The 19,209-nt window shown below is 41.8% G+C and overlaps 1 protein-coding gene across 1 annotated transcript; it reads left to right on the top strand.

Moving 5' to 3' along the window:
• Positions 1–5,915: 5,915 nt before the first annotated feature.
• On the top strand, positions 5,916–16,951 carry LOC139648157 (myosin heavy chain, fast skeletal muscle-like). The gene is made up of 39 exons (XM_071524194.1): positions 5,916–6,122; positions 6,205–6,348; positions 6,442–6,598; positions 6,692–6,719; positions 6,804–6,912; positions 7,016–7,108; positions 7,196–7,259; positions 7,341–7,439; positions 7,520–7,623; positions 7,747–7,885; positions 8,002–8,120; positions 8,784–8,933; positions 9,035–9,205; positions 9,295–9,595; positions 10,683–10,756; positions 10,866–10,953; positions 11,070–11,187; positions 11,267–11,390; positions 11,473–11,609; positions 11,692–11,947; positions 12,042–12,284; positions 12,369–12,545; positions 12,633–12,778; positions 12,863–12,953; positions 13,058–13,447; positions 13,534–13,660; positions 13,767–13,885; positions 13,966–14,162; positions 14,258–14,441; positions 14,523–14,688; positions 14,830–14,954; positions 15,110–15,418; positions 15,506–15,709; positions 15,811–15,936; positions 16,041–16,211; positions 16,297–16,401; positions 16,506–16,601; positions 16,704–16,835; positions 16,931–16,951. Exons 1-39 carry the CDS (start codon positions 5,916–5,918, stop codon positions 16,949–16,951), a joined length of 5,811 nt encoding a protein of 1,936 aa, XP_071380295.1.
• The last annotated feature ends 2,258 nt before the right edge of the window (positions 16,952–19,209 follow it).

Genomic DNA, 19,209 nt, shown 5'->3' with positions numbered 1-19,209 from the left:
GACTGGGATCTTGTCTCCATGCAAGCTCGAGACCCAGCTATCCATGCTATGACACCTGACCTACCCTGATAACCATGCCATCTCTGATGGAGACAAGCGCAATGTTCTTGACCTCAAGCATCTGTATACTGCAAAACAGAACTTGAGGCTTGAGAAAGGTCTTCTTGTACATGTCTCCCAGCAGCTAACTTCGCCTCAGCTCGTTGTTCCTCGGAGCCATTGGGGGTTGATGCTCGTCCATGCGCATGACATGCCCTGTGGCGCCCACAGAGGCGTCAAAGCAACTTGCGACTCACTGCGCCAAGTAGCCTACTGGTCACACATGCAGCAAGATGTGGCTGACTATGTCAAAGGCTGCCTGGTTTGTTGCCAATTCCAACCTGCCAACGCCAATCACAGAGCCCCTTTACAACGTAGAGGTGTCACTTTTCCTTGGTCCGACCTGCAAATCGACTGGGTCGGCCCTGTTCCCACTTCGACAAGACAAAATAAGTACTTTCTCACTGTGACATGTGCCTTCACCAAATGGGTAGAGTGTCTTCCTGCCCCTAACGACACGGCACACACCACTGCCCAACTGCTGATAAACCACGTGTTCTCCAGGTATGGGTTGCCCACTCGTGTGGACTCAGACAGAGGAAGCCACTTTACCGCAGCAGTCATGACCGAACTTTGGGTGTAAAACCCCAGGTTCACATTGCTTACCACCCATGAGCCTCAGGCCAGGTGGAGCGTGCCAATCGAACAGTTGTCAGCATGTTAAAGAAATATGTGTCAGCAAACCAACGTGACTGGGATGTCAAGCTGCCGTTGGTGCTGATGGCCATCAGGGCCACACCCCATGCAGCGACGGGGGTTTCCCCCTTTGAAATGATGACGGGAAGACGGATGACACCTTTGCATCTGCTGTATCAGCCAGGAGACACCAATGTCACTACTGCATACACCACCCACCAATATGTCTCAGACTTGAAAGCGCACCTGAAATCCACCTTTGCCTTTGCACAAAAGAACTTGCAACAAAGTGTTGAAGGCAGGAAAGCTTACTACAACCATAAAGCTTCCCACGATGAGCTCCAAGTGGGGGACAAGGTCTGGTGTTACATCTTCAGCCACCCAGTGGGGATCTCCAAGATATTTTTGCCCCATTGGGCAGGCCCATACGAGATCACGGAGAAACTCTCCCCAGTGGCCTACCGAATCAAGGTCAGCAGGGGACAACAGGACCCCACCTTTAAATGCGTTCACAGGAACCAAATCAAGCTGCACAAAAACCCCAAGGGACGCGTAGGGACATTGCCCGCTGTAGATTAGAACAACCTATAGAATTCCTTTCACTGCACCGCAGTGTGCACTCCCCTCAACAACCCCTGCCGTTGCGTAACTAGTAGTGTAACTATTAGTGGCTGAGTCACCTGGGGACTGTCCAGGGTGCCCGCAATTAATTTAGTGAAAGTAAAGAAACATACACACTCCCAACAACCACATCTGACCATTGGGTCAATTCAGGGTGTGCGCTAGAGCACACCTGCCTTGGTACGTGTGAGAAACTTCCAGCTTGGCTAACTTCGCGCCTGTGAAATAACCCGTGCTGTGACTAACTAACCGCTGCCTTCAGAGTTTATGTCCGACTGAACCCAAAAGAAGTGTACAAGAAACACATTAACATTGGCCGTGACACAAGTTGGGCTAGTCAGAATTGGGCCAGAGATCAACTCAGCCATGCTGAAGTTGACACCACACACATGTTACACCAGCTTGAGAAGTTCATGGTTACACAAGCTGAATTGCATGGCTTGCCGCGATCGAAACGTTTCCTGGGTGGACTGTTGACAGCTGCCTCTGCCATTGGCTCCTTGTTTTCCATCGGGACATCCACAGTGAATGCAGTCCGTCTTTCCACTGTTAAACAACAGATCACAGATTTGCATGCAGAACTGCCTGAGATTCGCCAACAGATAACTGAGCAGACTTCAAAGCTCCAGACGATTGGTAGAACACTCCAAGACACCACAGTTGTCCTTAACAGCCACAGCACTATTATCAATAAGACCCTTGACTCTGTAAGTCATTTACTAGAGGTAGTACACTATGACGTGGCCCACATGCAAACTGTTAAAGCTAGGGTAGGCAACTTTATTTTACTGTTATTTGGCCAAAATGTCATATCATTATGTCATATACCTCCCTCTATCTATAATTCAAGCACTCTGAGAGAAAATCAGGCCTCTGTGTCTGTCCCAGCCTCTGTTTTCCAAATCGCCAAAATCACAGCCATTGGCCAAAATCTCACAGCTCACGGTAAGCCTCAACCAATCAGGAGAGCTCTTCCGGGGTGGATGTTGCTGCCCCTCATGCGCGTTCCCAGGCATTCCTTAAAAGCCGACCTGCTAAGCTACAATTTCAACGATAGCAAGAAAATGTTGAAGACGGATGCCCAGCTTGCTGAATTTCTTCTGGACAGGTAACTAGTTATGTTATTCTGCTATATTATCTAGCTATTTTATCTTGTGGTGTGACTTATATATGTTGGAAGTAATAAGTGGAAACTGCATAAACGGGCGCAAGTGTTTGGAACGGCTTCGTGTTAGCAAGTAGCCCGGTAGCACGTTTGTACATCAGCACAGTAGCATTGGTTTGCGCTTTTATTTTGATTGACCGTGCTCCATTTTTAATAATGTAAACAGTACATTGTAATAGGTAAGCAGTTGTGCTAGTTATGTAACAGCTAGTCGATGTAGTAGCCTGCTGGTAGAGACAAAGCTAGCAGAGCTAGCACCATAGCCGGTTAGAAGCAAAAGCAAAGACACACCAATCTGTACCAGTTGGAAGCAGGTTTGAGTAGCTACGTTGTGAGCATGTAAAAGAGGGGGTTCCAGGACGTTAGAATACACATTTGAGATTTCTTGAGCTGTCCTGGGTCTAAACGATATCGGTGAGGGAAACTGCTGAGATTCCAATCACTTTCCGAGCTACATTCACTCAGCCTGAAGCTAGAGGAGATAACGTTAGCGGGTGAATGTTGCTGTCTGTAGGTTCCTGCTGTTACAGTTATAACAGCATACTCTTGTTCTTGTTTAATTGTTGTTATTGAGTCTATTTCTGCAATAACTGCACTTATGGCTGTGTTTACTCTACTAACGTTAACGTTACCGCTCGCTGCTTCGGGAGACGCCATTACTGTTTTGCCAGCGGCGGCCTGTATTTCAGGTCATCAACTACGATATAGTCCTTGATTGGCCCTGTTACATTGTAATTTCAGGAAATCGATGTGGGCGGCTAGAAGTCCAGACTGATGCGTGGACTGAAACAGAATGTGAGGTCACGTGATCAGGATGGTCTTACCAGGCTAGCAGCTCTCCTGCTCTACAAGAGGAGAAAAACCCGTGGAAACAGCTGTAGGCTTCTTACATTGTGCTCCTCTGTTCACTGCTGTCCTTGTAGAAACAATGCTGACAGCTCACTGTACTTTTCCACATCATGGATGAACTTTATATCTTCCATCGTCTTAATTTCTCCCTTTCTTCACAAACTTGACTCGTGACTTGTGATAAGGCAAGAATTAGGAAAGCCTAGGGGACCTAGATCTCTCTCTCTCTCTCTCCCTCTCTCTCTCTCTCTCTCTCTTTAAATAGTGACATAGCCTAGGCCTAAATAAAATAAGTAGCCTATAAATAAACAAACCTAAACATGTATCCTTGTTTACTTTTGCGGCAATTCAATAACAGACACAATTTTCAAAAGACAAGTGATAATTCCAAACCAGATAGATCATCATCATACAATGTGTTGCATTTAAAACTTGCATCAGTGCAGATGGATTAATCAACAACAGTGAAGACCCTGGTAAATTGATCATTTAATATATTTGTGCGTCTGTGGTGATATAATGGAGATATGACCATCTTTAGTGTATTTCTATGGTGTTTTCCTGTGAAATACGTGCCACGGCTTGCAGAGAAAAAGACCAGACGCTGAAACTGGCACTCCAGATCACGAGCCGTGAGCCGCGAGCGGAGCTCCGCACCGCGGTGCTGCCAGTGTGAACGACCTGATCCATACGGACACTGAAAGGATGAGGCCTCTGCCTTGGGGCCGTTACATGGCCGCTAGGCGTCCTGTGTGAACCAGGCGTCAGTAGAAGCAAGGGCTGTTGTGCCTTTTGACATCCACTTAGATCTTACAAAGTAAAAGCTGTGCTTGACAGCTGTGAATGTCTTATTCAATAGGGATTTTTAATTTTAAAAAATATGATTATCCTTACAATGTCCGCAGATACTAAGACAATTCTGTTTAAATTGGAAAAAAGATTGCCAAACCAATGGTCCACTTGAAAATATAAACAAGGATTTAAAATCATGGTGTGAGTAAAGAGAGCATGGAAATCAGTTGAGACAATGCTACATTATGGGTTTGACTTCATAAATATCACACTCACACATCAAATAAACCTACATGAGCTCATTAGAAGGTCCATTATACATGCTCTATTTTTGTTTATGGAATTTAACTTGTAGCAGAATGTAGCACAACAGGATTGAGTTTTGCTATTTTAAAAATGTAGTAAAGCTTCCTCTCATTAATATTGAGGGGAAACAATATTTTTTTATTAGAAGATGAAACATGTTGATTAATTCAAAACATGTAGTAATGGAAATGTAATCCAAACAAATTATAAATACATGCAACACTACACCCACTGTAAAATAGCTAGTGCGCTCCTATGAATCTTATCCTCTGGCATTGACTCAAAAATGTATAGGCTTTACGCAGGCAAAAAAAAGGATAGCCAGTTATGGTTGCAATGTTGAATGCACCTTGACATGATTTATTTATAGATTTCTTTTCTTTAATGTGTCAAACCAAATTAATTGATATCAAAGTATGTATGGGAACCAATTAAAAAATTAAATAGTATGGTCAAATTTAAATATTTATTTGCAATACTTGCAAATGTATTCAATATAATATCTGAAATTGAGTTTAGAAATGTTGGTAAATCTCATGTATTGTAATCAGTCCACAAGTTATACATGTATGTTTGAATGCTATGAATGTAACTGTTTAATCTGTTGGATTTAAGCATGATAACCGATTGACACACAATAGAGTGGCAATTAAGTGTTCACTTATAATACATGAAATATATAGGCAGGAAATTATTTCTAATCTTGTATTACATGAGACAGTTAAAGGGTATATTATTTTGCACTACAAGATGGGTGCCAGTGCAGAGTCAAATGCAAATCAAAATGCTTAAGAGCCTTTTGAAGACATGGCCCTATTTAGTTTCTGCTTGGCCTGCAGAATAACCTCAATATAAGGAGGGTCATGATGGGACGGACAGACTACAGGGGATTTCAGAAACTAACTGGTGGTAAGTGAGACTGATGCTTCAGCTGTCATTCATAATAAAGAAGTTGTATTAGAGATGTTTAGTGCTTGACTCAAGTGTTTGATTAATAACCAGTTTAATGTTTATTTAGACAATGGCATGATAATGTGAGATGGGAAAACACATCAGTGTGAAGAAATAATATTGCAAATCAGTAAGCTATGAGTTGAGGGTAAAAAATGGGTTGTGTGACTATAAGTTCAGCAAATGTAAATTAATGAGTATATACTAATATGTATTTGATTATAATATGCTGTATTAATCTGTAATTTCTATACTATCTGTATCATTTAAAACTCAAAGTATAACACTAAACTTTCGTCATTCATTTAGGGGTGACGGTTGTGAAAAGTTCTTCTGTGATTGGGTAGTAGGAAAAGGTGAGAGTTATATTTTCTCTATTTAAACTACAGAATGTAAAGAATTCTTCTTGCATGCAGTGCTCAGTCTCCAAAGCAAACAATCCACATCAGAGAGGCAAATGTAATTTCTATTTGTCTATCTACAGAAAGCCGCCACCATGAGTACGGATGCGGAGATGGCCATTTATGGCAAGGCCGCCATTTACCTCCGTAAACCAGAGATGGAGAGGATTGAGGCTCAAAACAAACCCTTTGATGCCAAAAGTGCTGCCTATGTGGCCGATGTTAAGGAGCTGTACCTTAAATGTACAATCCTGAAGAAAGACGGTGGCAAAGTCACCGTGAAAGTCCTTGACACCCAGGAGGTAGGCTGAAGTTTCATGAAACTCTCGACAGTGCAAATTGCAGTTGGAATTTCAACACTAACATTGTGTTTCAATATTTCAGGAGAGGACAGTTAAGGAGGATGATGTCACCCCTATGAACCCTCCCAAGTATGACAAAATTGAGGACATGGCCATGATGACCCATCTCAATGAAGCCTCTGTGCTGTATAATCTCAAAGAGCGTTATGCAGCATGGATGATCTACGTAAGATATTCTGCCTATGGAGTAAAGTATAATTTGTGCATGGACTCATATATAACATACTGTAAGTGATCACATCTCTCTCATCCCCCTCAGACCTACTCTGGGCTGTTCTGTGCCACTGTGAACCCCTACAAGTGGCTCCCAGTGTACGATTCTGAGGTTGTAAGTGCTTACAGAGGCAAAAAGCGTATGGAGGCCCCACCCCACATCTTCTCTGTCTCTGACAATGCCTTCCAAAACATGCTTACTGGTATGTCCTCATCAAGAAAATTTATAAATTGTCAATAAACTGGGTTTATGTTACATAGATGAGAAATACATTTCTTAATTTTTCCTTTTACAGATAGGGAGAACCAGTCTGTCTTGATCACGTAAGTTTCCCATCTGATAATCTTCTTTACCATTAATATAATACAATTCTTTGACTGAATTTCTTCAAATCTGTCTATACCCAGTGGAGAATCTGGTGCTGGAAAGACTGTGAACACAAAGCGTGTCATCCAGTACTTTGCAACAATCTCAGTGGGTGGAGACAAGAAGAAGGAGCAAGCAGGAAAGATACAGGTATACTATCAAGCTAAAGTTCTGAGAACACGGAAAGTATTTGTGAAAATAAAAAATAGAAATTTGCACATATCAATGTTAAAATCTAAAACTTGAACTACAGGGGTCACTGGAGGATCAGATTATTGCAGCCAATCCCTTGCTGGAGGCCTATGGTAATGCCAAGACTGTGAGGAATGACAACTCCTCTCGCTTTGTAAGTATGGAAGGATTTCAAACTGAGAAATATCTTGCATTATATATTGCCTATGCAGATATGTTAAAAATATGGTATTCCAAACAGGGTAAATTCATCAGAATCCATTTTGGCACAACTGGTAAACTGTCTAGTGCTGATATTGAGACATGTAAGTATCAACTTCACATAGTAAATGAAATGACTGCCATTATCAGTGGTGTAGATTTTGAATCATGAACAATGCTTATAGATCTGCTGGAGAAGTCCAGAGTGACGTTCCAGCTTCCTGATGAGAGAGGCTACCACATCTTCTACCAGATGATGACCAACCACAAACCAGAGCTGATTGGTAGGCTAAATGTTAAAACAACCCATATTGTTCACACAATCCATAACCACTAATCCCTTTAAACCTTTTTAAATCTCCAGAAATGACGCTCATCACCACCAACCCCTATGACTTCCCCATGTGCAGTCAGGGTCAGATCACTGTGGCCAGCATTGATGACAAAGAGGAGTTGGTTGCCACTGATGTGAGGGATCTGCGCTTTCATTTTCTTAATCTATTATGCATTCAATGTGCCATCACAATTACTCTGTAAAATGTATTTTCTATACAGACTTCTACTCAATGTCAATGCCTTTTTTGAATACAGACAGCTATTGATATTCTGGGCTTCACCGGTGATGAAAAGATGGGCATCTACAAGTTTACCGGTGCTGTGCTCCACCACGGTAGCATGAAGTTCAAGCAGAAGCAGCGTGAAGAGCAGGCAGAGCCAGACGGCACAGAGGGTGAGTATTAACTGGAGTAAAAAAAACCTCTGGCATTTAATTAATACAATTAGTATTTTCTATAATGTCACATTTTACAATCAGTTATAGTAAATTTATTTTTGTGACATTTTCAGATGCTGACAAGGTTGCTTACCTGCTGGGTCTGAACTCAGCTGACATGCTGAAGGCTCTGTGCTACCCCAGAGTGAAGGTCGGAAATGAGTTTGTCACCAAAGGACAGACTGTACCCCAGGTGAGCACGATTGTTCTGTTGTTTAATTAATTTTATACATATCTCATAATTAAGTCAAGAGCAGTAGTTCAAGAGTGCATGAATGTGGTTACGCTGCAATTTCAGGTAAATGACTGTGAATACCATGAACAAGTGCTTCATTAGTACATCTAAAGCAGTTACAAAAGACAGGGGAGGAGTATGGATGAATATTTTTGCTCAGGAAATATACTTGACTCGAGTTTCAGGTACTGTCCTTACAGATTTCCAGTTGCAAATTTCCGCTTTTTATGCCATTCTATTTTTGTTTTTGTTTGATCAATATGACTTCTCTGAAACTGAAGTGAAAGTAAGCTTTTGAATGGAAGGCTACACGATTGGTACAAAATTCAGCAGAGAGAAGTTTGCAAATTCCTCATGAGGCTGAAGTATGTATAAATTATTTCAAATGGAGGCATTTCATGAATTACATTTATCTGGAATAGTTTGAAACTGAATGTCCTCTGTTAGCTGGACTGTTGATTGCCCTGTCATTAGTTCTATTTCAGTTAAAGATGTGACGTAATATTTGTCTTGTAGCAAGAAAATCAAGTAAATCCAATGTCTAAATTTCAGTTGATGGATCTCTACTTTAATAAATCTATGGATTCTAATGATATTGATTCAATTAAAAAATGTCTTCAGGTCATGAACTCAGTGAGTGCCCTGGCTAAGTCCATCTATGAGAGGATGTTCTTGTGGATGGTGATCCGTATCAACCAAATGCTGGACACCAAGCAGTCAAGGCAGTTCTTCATTGGTGTGCTGGACATTGCTGGTTTTGAAATCTTTGATGTAAGTATGCATTCATGGTAATACATTGACTAGATAATAGAAAAAAATGGATTTTTAACCGTGTTTGTGTTATATTTGGTTAATCCTTTGTCCACTAACAGTACAACAGCATGGAGCAGTTGTGCATCAACTTCACCAATGAGAAACTGCAACAGTTCTTCAACCACCACATGTTTGTGCTGGAGCAAGAGGAGTACAAGAAGGAGGGTATCATCTGGGAGTTCATTGACTTCGGCATGGACTTGGCTGCCTGCATTGAGCTTATTGAAAAGGTACACAATAATGTTGTGACTATGTCATTATTGTTTGAATGCTACAACAGGGCCTTTTCATGATGCATCTCTCTGCACCTTTTATACAGCCCATGGGTATCTTCTCCATCCTTGAAGAGGAGTGCATGTTCCCCAAGGCTTCAGACACAACCTTCAAGAACAAACTGTATGATCAGCATCTTGGTAAAAACAAAGCATTTGAGAAGCCAAAGCCCACCAAAGGCAAGGCTGAGGCCCACTTCTCCCTGGTGCACTATGCTGGAACTGTGGACTACAATATCTGTGGCTGGCTGGACAAGAACAAGGATCCCCTGAACGAGTCTGTTATACAGCTGTACCAGAAGTCCTCAGTTAAGCTGCTGCCTGTCCTGTATCCCCCTGTTGTTGAAGGTACAGTATTACTTTATAACTCTGCTTAGGATCATGGAAATTTGAAATTTGTAACTCAATGGGGCTCATTCATAAAATTTACCAGCAGGTTTAGCGTGACGTTGGGGGCAGATACCGTCACGGTAGGGTGTTTTCTCATTCATAAATGTGAAATACCGGGGCGTTATTAGCGTTATCATTTTCCCCATACTTCCACCTCTTTTGATCATTTACATATTGTGAAAGTGATTCATAAAAGCACACTGCACTGCAAAAAATACCACCTGATCGAGTCAGACAGTATATTGTAGAAATGAATTAAAATTTTTAATCATTAAAAAATTCAATAGACAAAGTTCCAGGTCATTAATTATCATTGGAAACAAGGAAATGTTTAATAAATATGACTCACACACTGGCTTTGCAATTATTAATTACCGCTCTGATTGTGGTTATAAAAGCCAGTTTCTGATAGCTTATGTTTCAGTTTGTCATGACACAAAAGAGAAGATGACCATACACACATCCCATAAACTTCTAATCAGGTGCTGGAGTGTACTAGAGCTGAGAAAGACAAAGAGAACGCTGCTCACTGCTGCCAATGCTCCCATATATTTATTTATCTTACAGCATTTTGATAGGTCTACATCAGGTCAAGATCACCACCTATGGTCAATTTATAATTTCAGTAAGTGACATCATAAGCAATAGGAGTGACTGAGGAGTGTGACACCTGCCAATTGCACTGACACACAGGTGGATAGGTGTTATATATGTAAAGCTTAATTAACATGTTGGTTTTGATTGACTGTCTCCCGGCCTGCAGCTGTGGATAACACAGCGGTGATGTGGCTCCGTCACGGTATTCACAGTGGTGGTGAATTTATGAATTAGGTCAAATTACCTGGTCGCAGATTTTGCACGCCACTATTCTGTTACAGCAGAGTTTTGTGAATGAGCCCAATAATGTGATGTTTTTGTCTTTGGGATGAACAATATGTCTACTGAAAAAAATCAGTTAAATGATCCCAGTTGTTTCCAGCTTGATCATGACCAAATAAGATTGAAGCTATCAGCTAATGATATTAATAAATCAACAATTCAACAGAGTCTGGCGGTGGTGGCAAGAAGGGAGGCAAGAAGAAGGGTGGCTCCATGCAGACTGTGTCCTCACAGTTCAGGGTAAAGTTTAAGAACAACCTAAACTTCCTGGTTAGAATTAAGCTCAAATAAAATCAAAAATATTTTATGCTTTTCATGAAGAATGTTTAATTTTATTGTGTACCTACAGGAGAACTTGGGCAAGCTTATGACCAACTTGAGGAGCACTCATCCTCACTTTGTACGTTGCCTGATTCCCAATGAGTCAAAGACTCCAGGTACTGTACATTGACAGCTAACAAATGTTCTTATTAGGTTGCTTTAGTAATTTAAGCTTAGTGGTAGGGAGTCTTTACTTTCTCACAATAATTATGAAATGATGACTTTTTTTTAGGTTTGATGGAAAACTTCCTGGTTATCCACCAGCTGAGGTGTAACGGTGTGCTGGAGGGTATCAGAATCTGCAGAAAAGGTTTCCCCAGCAGAATCCTCTATGCTGACTTCAAGCAGAGGTATTACCCAATTTACCACAGAGTTTTCAGGACTTTGAAAAGAAGGTGCCAAATCTGATAATGAACTCTTTCCCAATAGATACAAAGTACTGAATGCCAGCGTCATCCCTGAGGGACAATTCATTGACAACAAGAAGGCCTCTGAGAAGCTGCTTGGATCAATTGATGTGAATCATGATGAGTATAAATTTGGACACACCAAGGTGAGCATTCAGTAAGAAAAAAACTAAACTCTGTTCCACGGCTGAAAGTATTTTGCCTAAAATATTTTTATATTTTCATCAGGTGTTCTTCAAAGCTGGTCTGCTGGGTACCCTTGAGGAGATGCGAGATGACAAGCTTGCTTCTCTGGTCACCATGACTCAGGCGCTCTGCCGTGCTTACCTCATGAGGAAGGAGTTTGTGAAGATGATGGAAAGGAGGCATGTGAAAATTTTAACCATATATTTAGATTGAATGCAGTGCCAAAATAACTTTGTGCATAACAGTCATTTCCTTTCATAGGGAAGCCATCTACACCGTCCAGTACAACGTCCGCTCATTCATGAATGTTAAACACTGGCCATGGATGAAGGTGTACTACAAGATCAAACCTCTTCTGAAGAGTGCCGAAACTGAGAAGGAGCTGGCGAACATGAAGGAAAACTATGAGAAGATGAAAACAGACCTGGCCACGGCCCTGGCTAAGAAGAAAGAACTGGAGGAGAAGATGGTGTCTCTTCTGCAGGAGAAGAATGATCTGCAGCTGCAAGTGGCATCTGTGAGTAAATGTTAACAGAAAGTTTGGTGATTTCTCCCATCTTTTCTAGAACAAATGTTGATATGTTCTCTTTTTCACTTTTGTTCTTAACTAGGAATCAGAGAATCTGTCAGATGCTGAGGAGAGATGTGAGGGACTTATCAAGAGTAAGATCCAGCTGGAGGCAAAACTCAAAGAGACAACTGAGAGACTGGAGGATGAGGAGGAAATCAATGCTGAGCTAACTGCCAAAAAGAGGAAACTGGAGGATGAATGCTCTGAGCTCAAGAAGGACATTGATGACCTGGAGCTTACCTTAGCCAAAGTGGAGAAGGAGAAGCACGCCACTGAGAACAAGGTTAATGAATATTCATTTTAACTACTGTATCATCCAATTTTTGAATAATTACTTGATTATGACAATTTGTTTTTACATATTCAGGTGAAGAACCTGACTGAAGAGATGGCCTCTCAAGATGAGAGCATTGCTAAGCTGACCAAGGAGAAGAAAGCCCTCCAAGAGGCACATCAGCAGACTCTTGATGACCTGCAGGCAGAGGAAGACAAAGTCAACACTCTGACCAAGGCCAAGACCAAGCTTGAGCAGCAAGTGGATGATGTGAGTTCATGAAAATGGTATTTGCTATTCATTGAGAATATATACTTGCAGTTTATCTTTTGGAATTACAAACGTGTTAATTTGCAGCTTGAAGGTTCTCTGGAGCAAGAGAAGAAGCTTCGCATGGACCTTGAGAGAGCCAAGAGGAAGCTTGAGGGTGATTTGAAACTGGCCCAGGAATCCATCATGGATCTTGAGAATGACAAGCAGCAGTCTGAGGAGAAAATCAAGAAGTAATGTGGACATAATTTGAAAATTGTACATACAAAATATGTTATTGCAACTCATATCTTATCATTATGTAATTTACTCAACAGGAAGGACTTTGAGACAAGCCAGCTTCTTAGTAAGATTGAAGATGAACAATCTTTGGGTGCTCAGCTACAGAAGAAGATTAAAGAGCTCCAGGTGTGCAATGTTTAATTTTAAAACTATCTCAAACTTATCATTGAATATGTATGCAGTGTATGAGTTTCATACATTACCTTCATCAATATTTATTAACTTTCAAGGCTCGTATTGAGGAACTGGAGGAAGAAATTGAAGCTGAGCGTGCTGCTCGCGCCAAGGTTGAGAAGCAGAGAGCTGACCTCTCCAGGGAACTGGAAGAGATCAGTGAGAGACTTGAGGAGGCTGGTGGAGCCACTTCTGCTCAGATTGAGATGAACAAGAAGCGTGAGGCAGAGTTCCAGAAGCTGCGTCGTGACCTTGAGGAGTCCACCCTACAGCATGAAGCCACCGCTGCTGCTCTCCGCAAGAAGCAGGCCGACAGTGTTGCAGAGCTGGGAGAACAGATCGACAACCTCCAGCGTGTCAAGCAGAAGCTTGAGAAGGAGAAGAGTGAATACAAGATGGAAATTGATGACTTGTCCAGCAACATGGAAGCTGTTGCAAAGGCCAAGGTATAATATTATTTTGTACATTCACACTTGAGAAAAAACGTGTATTAGTGAAAGAATTACTGAACCTCTCTAATGTTGATGAACAGGGAAATCTTGAGAAGATGTGCCGCACCCTTGAGGACCAGCTTAGTGAATTTAAGACTAAGAATGATGAGAATGTTCGCCAGATAAATGACATCAGCGCTCAGAGAGCAAGACTGCTGACAGAAAATGGCAAGTCTTACTTTCAAAGTGCAGTTTTGTGTTCATAAAAAAATTACTTACAATGTCAATGTACTTGAAAATTACTCAAATTGAAAAATAATCCATTTCCAACTAGGCGAGTTTGGTCGTCAAGTTGAGGAGAAAGAAGCCCTTGTCTCCCAGCTGACCAGAGGCAAGCAAGCCTTCACACAGCAGATTGAGGAGCTGAAGAGACAAATCGAGGAGGAAGTTAAGGTGAGGAACATATTCAAAGATTTTTTAAGTATTGTATGTTCATTTGTTAAATGTTTTTTTGTTTTAATAATGTTTTGCAGGCCAAGAATGCCCTTGCCCACGGTGTGCAATCAGCCCGCCATGACTGTGATCTTCTGAGGGAGCAGTTTGAGGAAGAGCAGGAGGCGAAGGCTGAGCTGCAACGTGGAATGTCCAAGGCCAACAGTGAAGTGGCCCAGTGGAGGAGCAAGTATGAAACTGATGCCATCCAGCGTACTGAGGAGCTTGAGGAGGCAAAGTGAGTCAATGAAGATTTTGTTTTTCCTAGCAGTTTCTACAAAATACTTTTTGCAATAGTATACATTATTGATTACATTGGCAAATGCTTGACAGGAAAAAGCTTGCCCAGCGCCTTCAGGAAGCTGAGGAGCAGATTGAGGCTGTGAATTCCAAGTGTGCCTCTCTGGAGAAGACCAAACAGAGGCTCCAGGGTGAGGTGGAGGACCTCATGATTGATGTGGAGAGGGCCAATGGGCTGGCTGCCAACCTTGACAAGAAGCAGAGGAACTTTGATAAGGTATTATCACTGATTACTGACACTGACACTGACACTGACACATTGGATAGCATTGTTCATTCTGTTTAAATTGTTATGCAGGTTCTGGCAGAATGGAAGCAGAAATACGAGGAGGGTCAGGCAGAGCTTGAAGGAGCTCAGAAAGAGGCTCGTTCTCTCAGCACTGAACTGTTCAAGATGAAAAACTCTTATGAGGAAGCTCTGGATCAGCTGGAGACCCTGAAACGCGAGAACAAGAACCTGCAACGTGAGTGTATCTCCAAAAATGTTTGCAATAGTAATTTGAAATATGGACTATGATTGTTAATACACTGTTTATAGGTTAGAATGACATAGATAGCCTTCATTCTTTGATTTATAAATATTAAACATATACAACCTTCTGCAGAGGAAATCTCAGACCTGACTGAACAGATTGGTGAGACTGGAAAAAGCATCCATGAGCTGGAGAAGTCCAAGAAGCAGGTGGAGACAGAGAAGGCAGAGATCCAGTCAGCTCTTGAGGAAGCTGAGGTAAAATTTTAATTGGAAAGCTTAGCATCAGAATTGCAAAAGTGTATGTTATCGTTTGTCCATGAAATGTACATGTATTATTGAACAATAGAGACATGCCCAATAATACATTCAGAAGGCAACAAGGGCTATGTTTTAATATTTGTACATTTTAGGGAACTCTGGAACATGAGGAGTCCAAGATTCTGCGTGTCCAGCTGGAGCTCAACCAGATTAAGGGTGAGGTTGACAGAAAGCTGGCAGAGAAAGATGAGGAGATGGAGCAGATCAAGAGGAACAGCCAGAGGGTGACTGACTCCATGCAGAGCACTCTGGACTCTGAGGTCAGGAGCAGGAATGATGCCCTGAGAATCAAGAAGAAGATGGAGGGAGACCTGAATGAGATGGAGATTCAGCTCAGTCATGCTAACCGCCAGGCTGCTGAGGCCCAGAAGCAACTGAGGAATGTCCAGGGACAACTGAAGGTACATCCCACAACAACTGTGCAGGTCATTCTACTGTATGTGTAGCAACATTCTGATCTTTTCCTATTTCCACAATCTTAATATTAGGATGCCCAGTTGCACCTTGATGATGCTCTCAGAGCTCAGGAAGACCTCAAGGAGCAGGCTGCCATGGTGGATCGTAGGAATGGTCTCATGGTGGCTGAAATTGAAGAGCTGAGGGCTGCACTGGAACAGACAGAGAGAGGCCGCAAAGTGGCTGAGCAAGAGCTGGTGGATGCTAGTGAGCGTGTTGGATTGCTGCACTCTCAGGTAAACAACGTAATGTCTTCACTAATGCTATAATCAATGGATTTTTAAATAATATGTGTATATCATTAGATTCACTGGTAATTTTCCCTCCCTCCTCCTAGAATACTAGCCTTCTGAACACAAAGAAGAAGCTGGAGACTGACCTGGTCCAGGTCCAGGGTGAAGTAGATGACAGTGTTCAGGAAGCAAGGAATGCAGAGGAGAAGGCCAAGAAAGCCATCACTGATGTGGGTTTAAATCTTATGTGATAGTATCTTCTGGTTATCTCATACATCTGGAAGAACATGCGTTTTGTATGACATCCCTGATTAACATTAATGTTTTTTTCTAGGCTGCTATGATGGCTGAAGAGCTGAAGAAAGAACAGGACACTAGTGCTCATCTGGAGAGGATGAAGAAGAACCTGGAGGTCACAGTCAAGGACCTGCAGCACCGCCTGGATGAGGCTGAGAACTTGGCCATGAAGGGTGGCAAGAAGCAGCTCCAGAAACTGGAGTCCAGGGTAAGATAAATGTTACACAGATTACAGCAAATTACATTACAAAATAAGAAGAACGAGTTTCATAGTGTATAATTTATTTCTGAAGGTGCGCGAGCTGGAGACAGAGGTTGAAGCTGAACAGAGACGTGGAGCAGATGCTGTTAAAGGTGTCCGGAAATATGAGAGGAGAGTGAAGGAACTCACATACCAGGTATACCAAGCTTACTTTTGAGATGGTGTTCCTATTGACTAAATTACCATATTAGACAATATGCTAATTATTAATGGTCATTCCTGTTCGTGTATTTACATTAGACTGAAGAGGACAAGAAGAATGTCACCCGCCTGCAGGATTTGGTAGACAAGCTGCAACTGAAGGTGAAGGCCTACAAGAGACAGGCTGAGGAAGCGGTAAGTTTAAATAATGTAAAATGCCTCATCTATTTGCAAACGTTTTCTCAATTTTTATTCTACTTTTAGAAGTTGCAATGAGAATATATGATGGTTTCACAGGAGGAACAGGCCAACACTCACCTGTCAAAGTGCAGAAAGATTCAGCATGAGTTGGAGGAGGCTGAAGAGCGAGCTGATATTGCTGAGTCCCAGGTCAACAAGCTGAGAGCTAAGAGCCGTGACTCTGGCAAGGTAAATACCCATCTTTCAACAGTGCATGTTAATTCATTGAATATTAATACTTTGAACTTTGCGTTTATTCTAAAAATATGTTTTTTTTTTCATAGGGAAAAGAAGCAGCTGAATAAGTTCATAAGTTCAAGCATCACAAGAAATCATAAAATATGACAACATTGTTGAGTGCATACAATAAATGTTTCCACAAATATTTGTCTTCTATTTATTCATTGCTTCATTCCTTTAACAAAGCAAGCAATCAAAGTATTGGACTTAGGTAGAAGGTGCTATTCTATATAAGGAGTGATAGTCAGTGACAGAGGGCCCCAATTGTTGTTCAAACGCAGTCACACATCCACTATAACTGACATATGGGTTTGAAGTTTTAAATTAGTATGGGGATACATTCTTCAACTGTGACTTGCAACAGTAACTTGCAAGGAACTAGAGTTTTATTTTTGTGGCCACTACTTTTGCTCTCTATAGTAAGGTTGGTTTTCTGTTTGGCTGTGTGGTCCCTGATTAAATGTGCCTCATTAGTTAACACATGGTTTAATTATGGTGGCCCTGCAATCATACTAAACCCTTTTCAAAGTGCTTTACAGATAACAAGAGAAACAATTCAAAAAAGAAAGACAGACAATAATACACAAAGACAGACAATTGCACAAAAGACAGACAGTAATAGAAAAGCACAGGGAAAAAACACAAGATTTAAAAACAAGATAAAACAACTGCACAAATTTTGCCAGTCTAATTTCTTCTGACTGGCTGTTCCACAGTGTCGTGGGTCTAATGGCAAATGCTCAGTCACCTTTACTTTTCAGTCTAGACTGGGGAGCAGCCAGCAGAGCTCTGCCCGACTTCAGGCTGCGCCCTGTCTCATATGGGGTTAACTGATCTGAAATCTAGGTAGGCGGCAGGCTTAGACGAGCTTTAAAAGTGATTAGAAGAATCTTGAAATAAATTCTAAAATGATAGGTAGCCAGTGGAGGGAAGCAAGGATTGGAGTGATGTGATCTCTATGTTTGGCACCTGTTAAAACCCAGGCAGCTGCATTCTGTAGGAGCTGGAGAATTTTGACTGAGGGAGGAGTAGAGGGAGTTGCAGTAGTCATGACGGGAGAAGATGAGGCATGAATGACCTTCTCTAGGTAAGGAGAATATAAGAATGGTTTGATTTTGGATATATTTCTCAGTTGAAACAACTGAGAAACTTCTCTCAAAAAGTAATTTAAAGGTACTGTTTGTAAGATTCAGAAAATGCTTGTTATTAGTGACACCTGTGGCCATTAAGGTAACTGCAGTCAGTGTCCTGTTGCTCGTGCTCGCGCGTGTGCCCGCACTCCGTAGGCGCGAGCGAGCATCCTGTGTATCGGCCAAAACAGTGACCATATGAACGTGATGGACCGGCATCATGTTGATAGATGAGGAAGCAGTTTATTTATTTTTTTTACTTGCATTCAAATGTCAGTCACATTTGCTGATCGCCATGGTGGCACAGAGAAAAAGGTACGACCTGAAATTCAAGCTGTCAGTTGTCAAATTTGCTGAACAAAACTCAGGAGAAGCAGCAGCAAGACATTTCTCCGTTGATCTTTTTAAAAAAAAAAAATCTTTTTTCTAAGGTAGGCTACCGGTATTTTGATACGGGGCTCTCCCTCTCTCTCTCTGTGCTTTAGAACGTAACTGCTGTGAAACAATCAGAAAACAACGTTTTATTTCTCCGATTCACCGGCTTTCTCGCTGCTACCGCTCCCTCTCTTCATTCACTTTCTAGCTCGCTCGACCATCTCTCTCTCTCTCTCGCTCGCTCGACCATCTCTCTCTCTCTCTCTAGCTCGCTCGACCATCTCTCTCTCTCTCGGGCTATTAATTGAAGTTATATGTATGTTACGTATGTTTTCAGTGCTGTGTTTTTGTGAGGAGGATCTGTGACTATGTGTGAACTTTGTCGGGTGATAACGTGACATTGGCTGTATTTATAACATTATAGGTCGGCGTTAGCTTGTTAGCCAGTTTTCATATGTGAAAACAGCAATAGTTTCACCGTGAGGCTCAGCAATGTCGCTATCTGTTATCTGCAATAACGCTAACTGTTAGTGAACTACACGGAATATGTATATGTATTCATCATTTCCTGAATGACTGTAGTTCACCTTGCTGTGTCATTACTGCTTACCATTGTTTATTTCACCGTTACTGTAAATCAGCATTGTGGTTCACTGTACAAACGCCAGATCCATGCAGCGTAGCTAAGTTACAGCTAGCTGGCTAACCTTAGCATAGCTTTGTTTACAGTTAGATAACGTTAACTATTTGGCCGCCGCTGCCGCACACGGAAGAAGTTTGCCTTCAGGGCTTTCTGCCAGAAAGCCTTTCTGACAGAA

Source organism: Centroberyx affinis, unplaced genomic scaffold (assembly GCF_046629955.1).
Source record: "Centroberyx affinis isolate AG114_WGS23_722 - 3 ecotype Tasmania unplaced genomic scaffold, CSIRO-AGI_Caff_v1 ptg001165l_1, whole genome shotgun sequence".
Classification (NCBI taxonomy): Eukaryota; Metazoa; Chordata; class Actinopteri; order Beryciformes; family Berycidae; genus Centroberyx; species Centroberyx affinis.
Note: the sequence above shows the minus strand (reverse complement) of the source record. Positions and strands in the feature narration are given on the sequence as shown.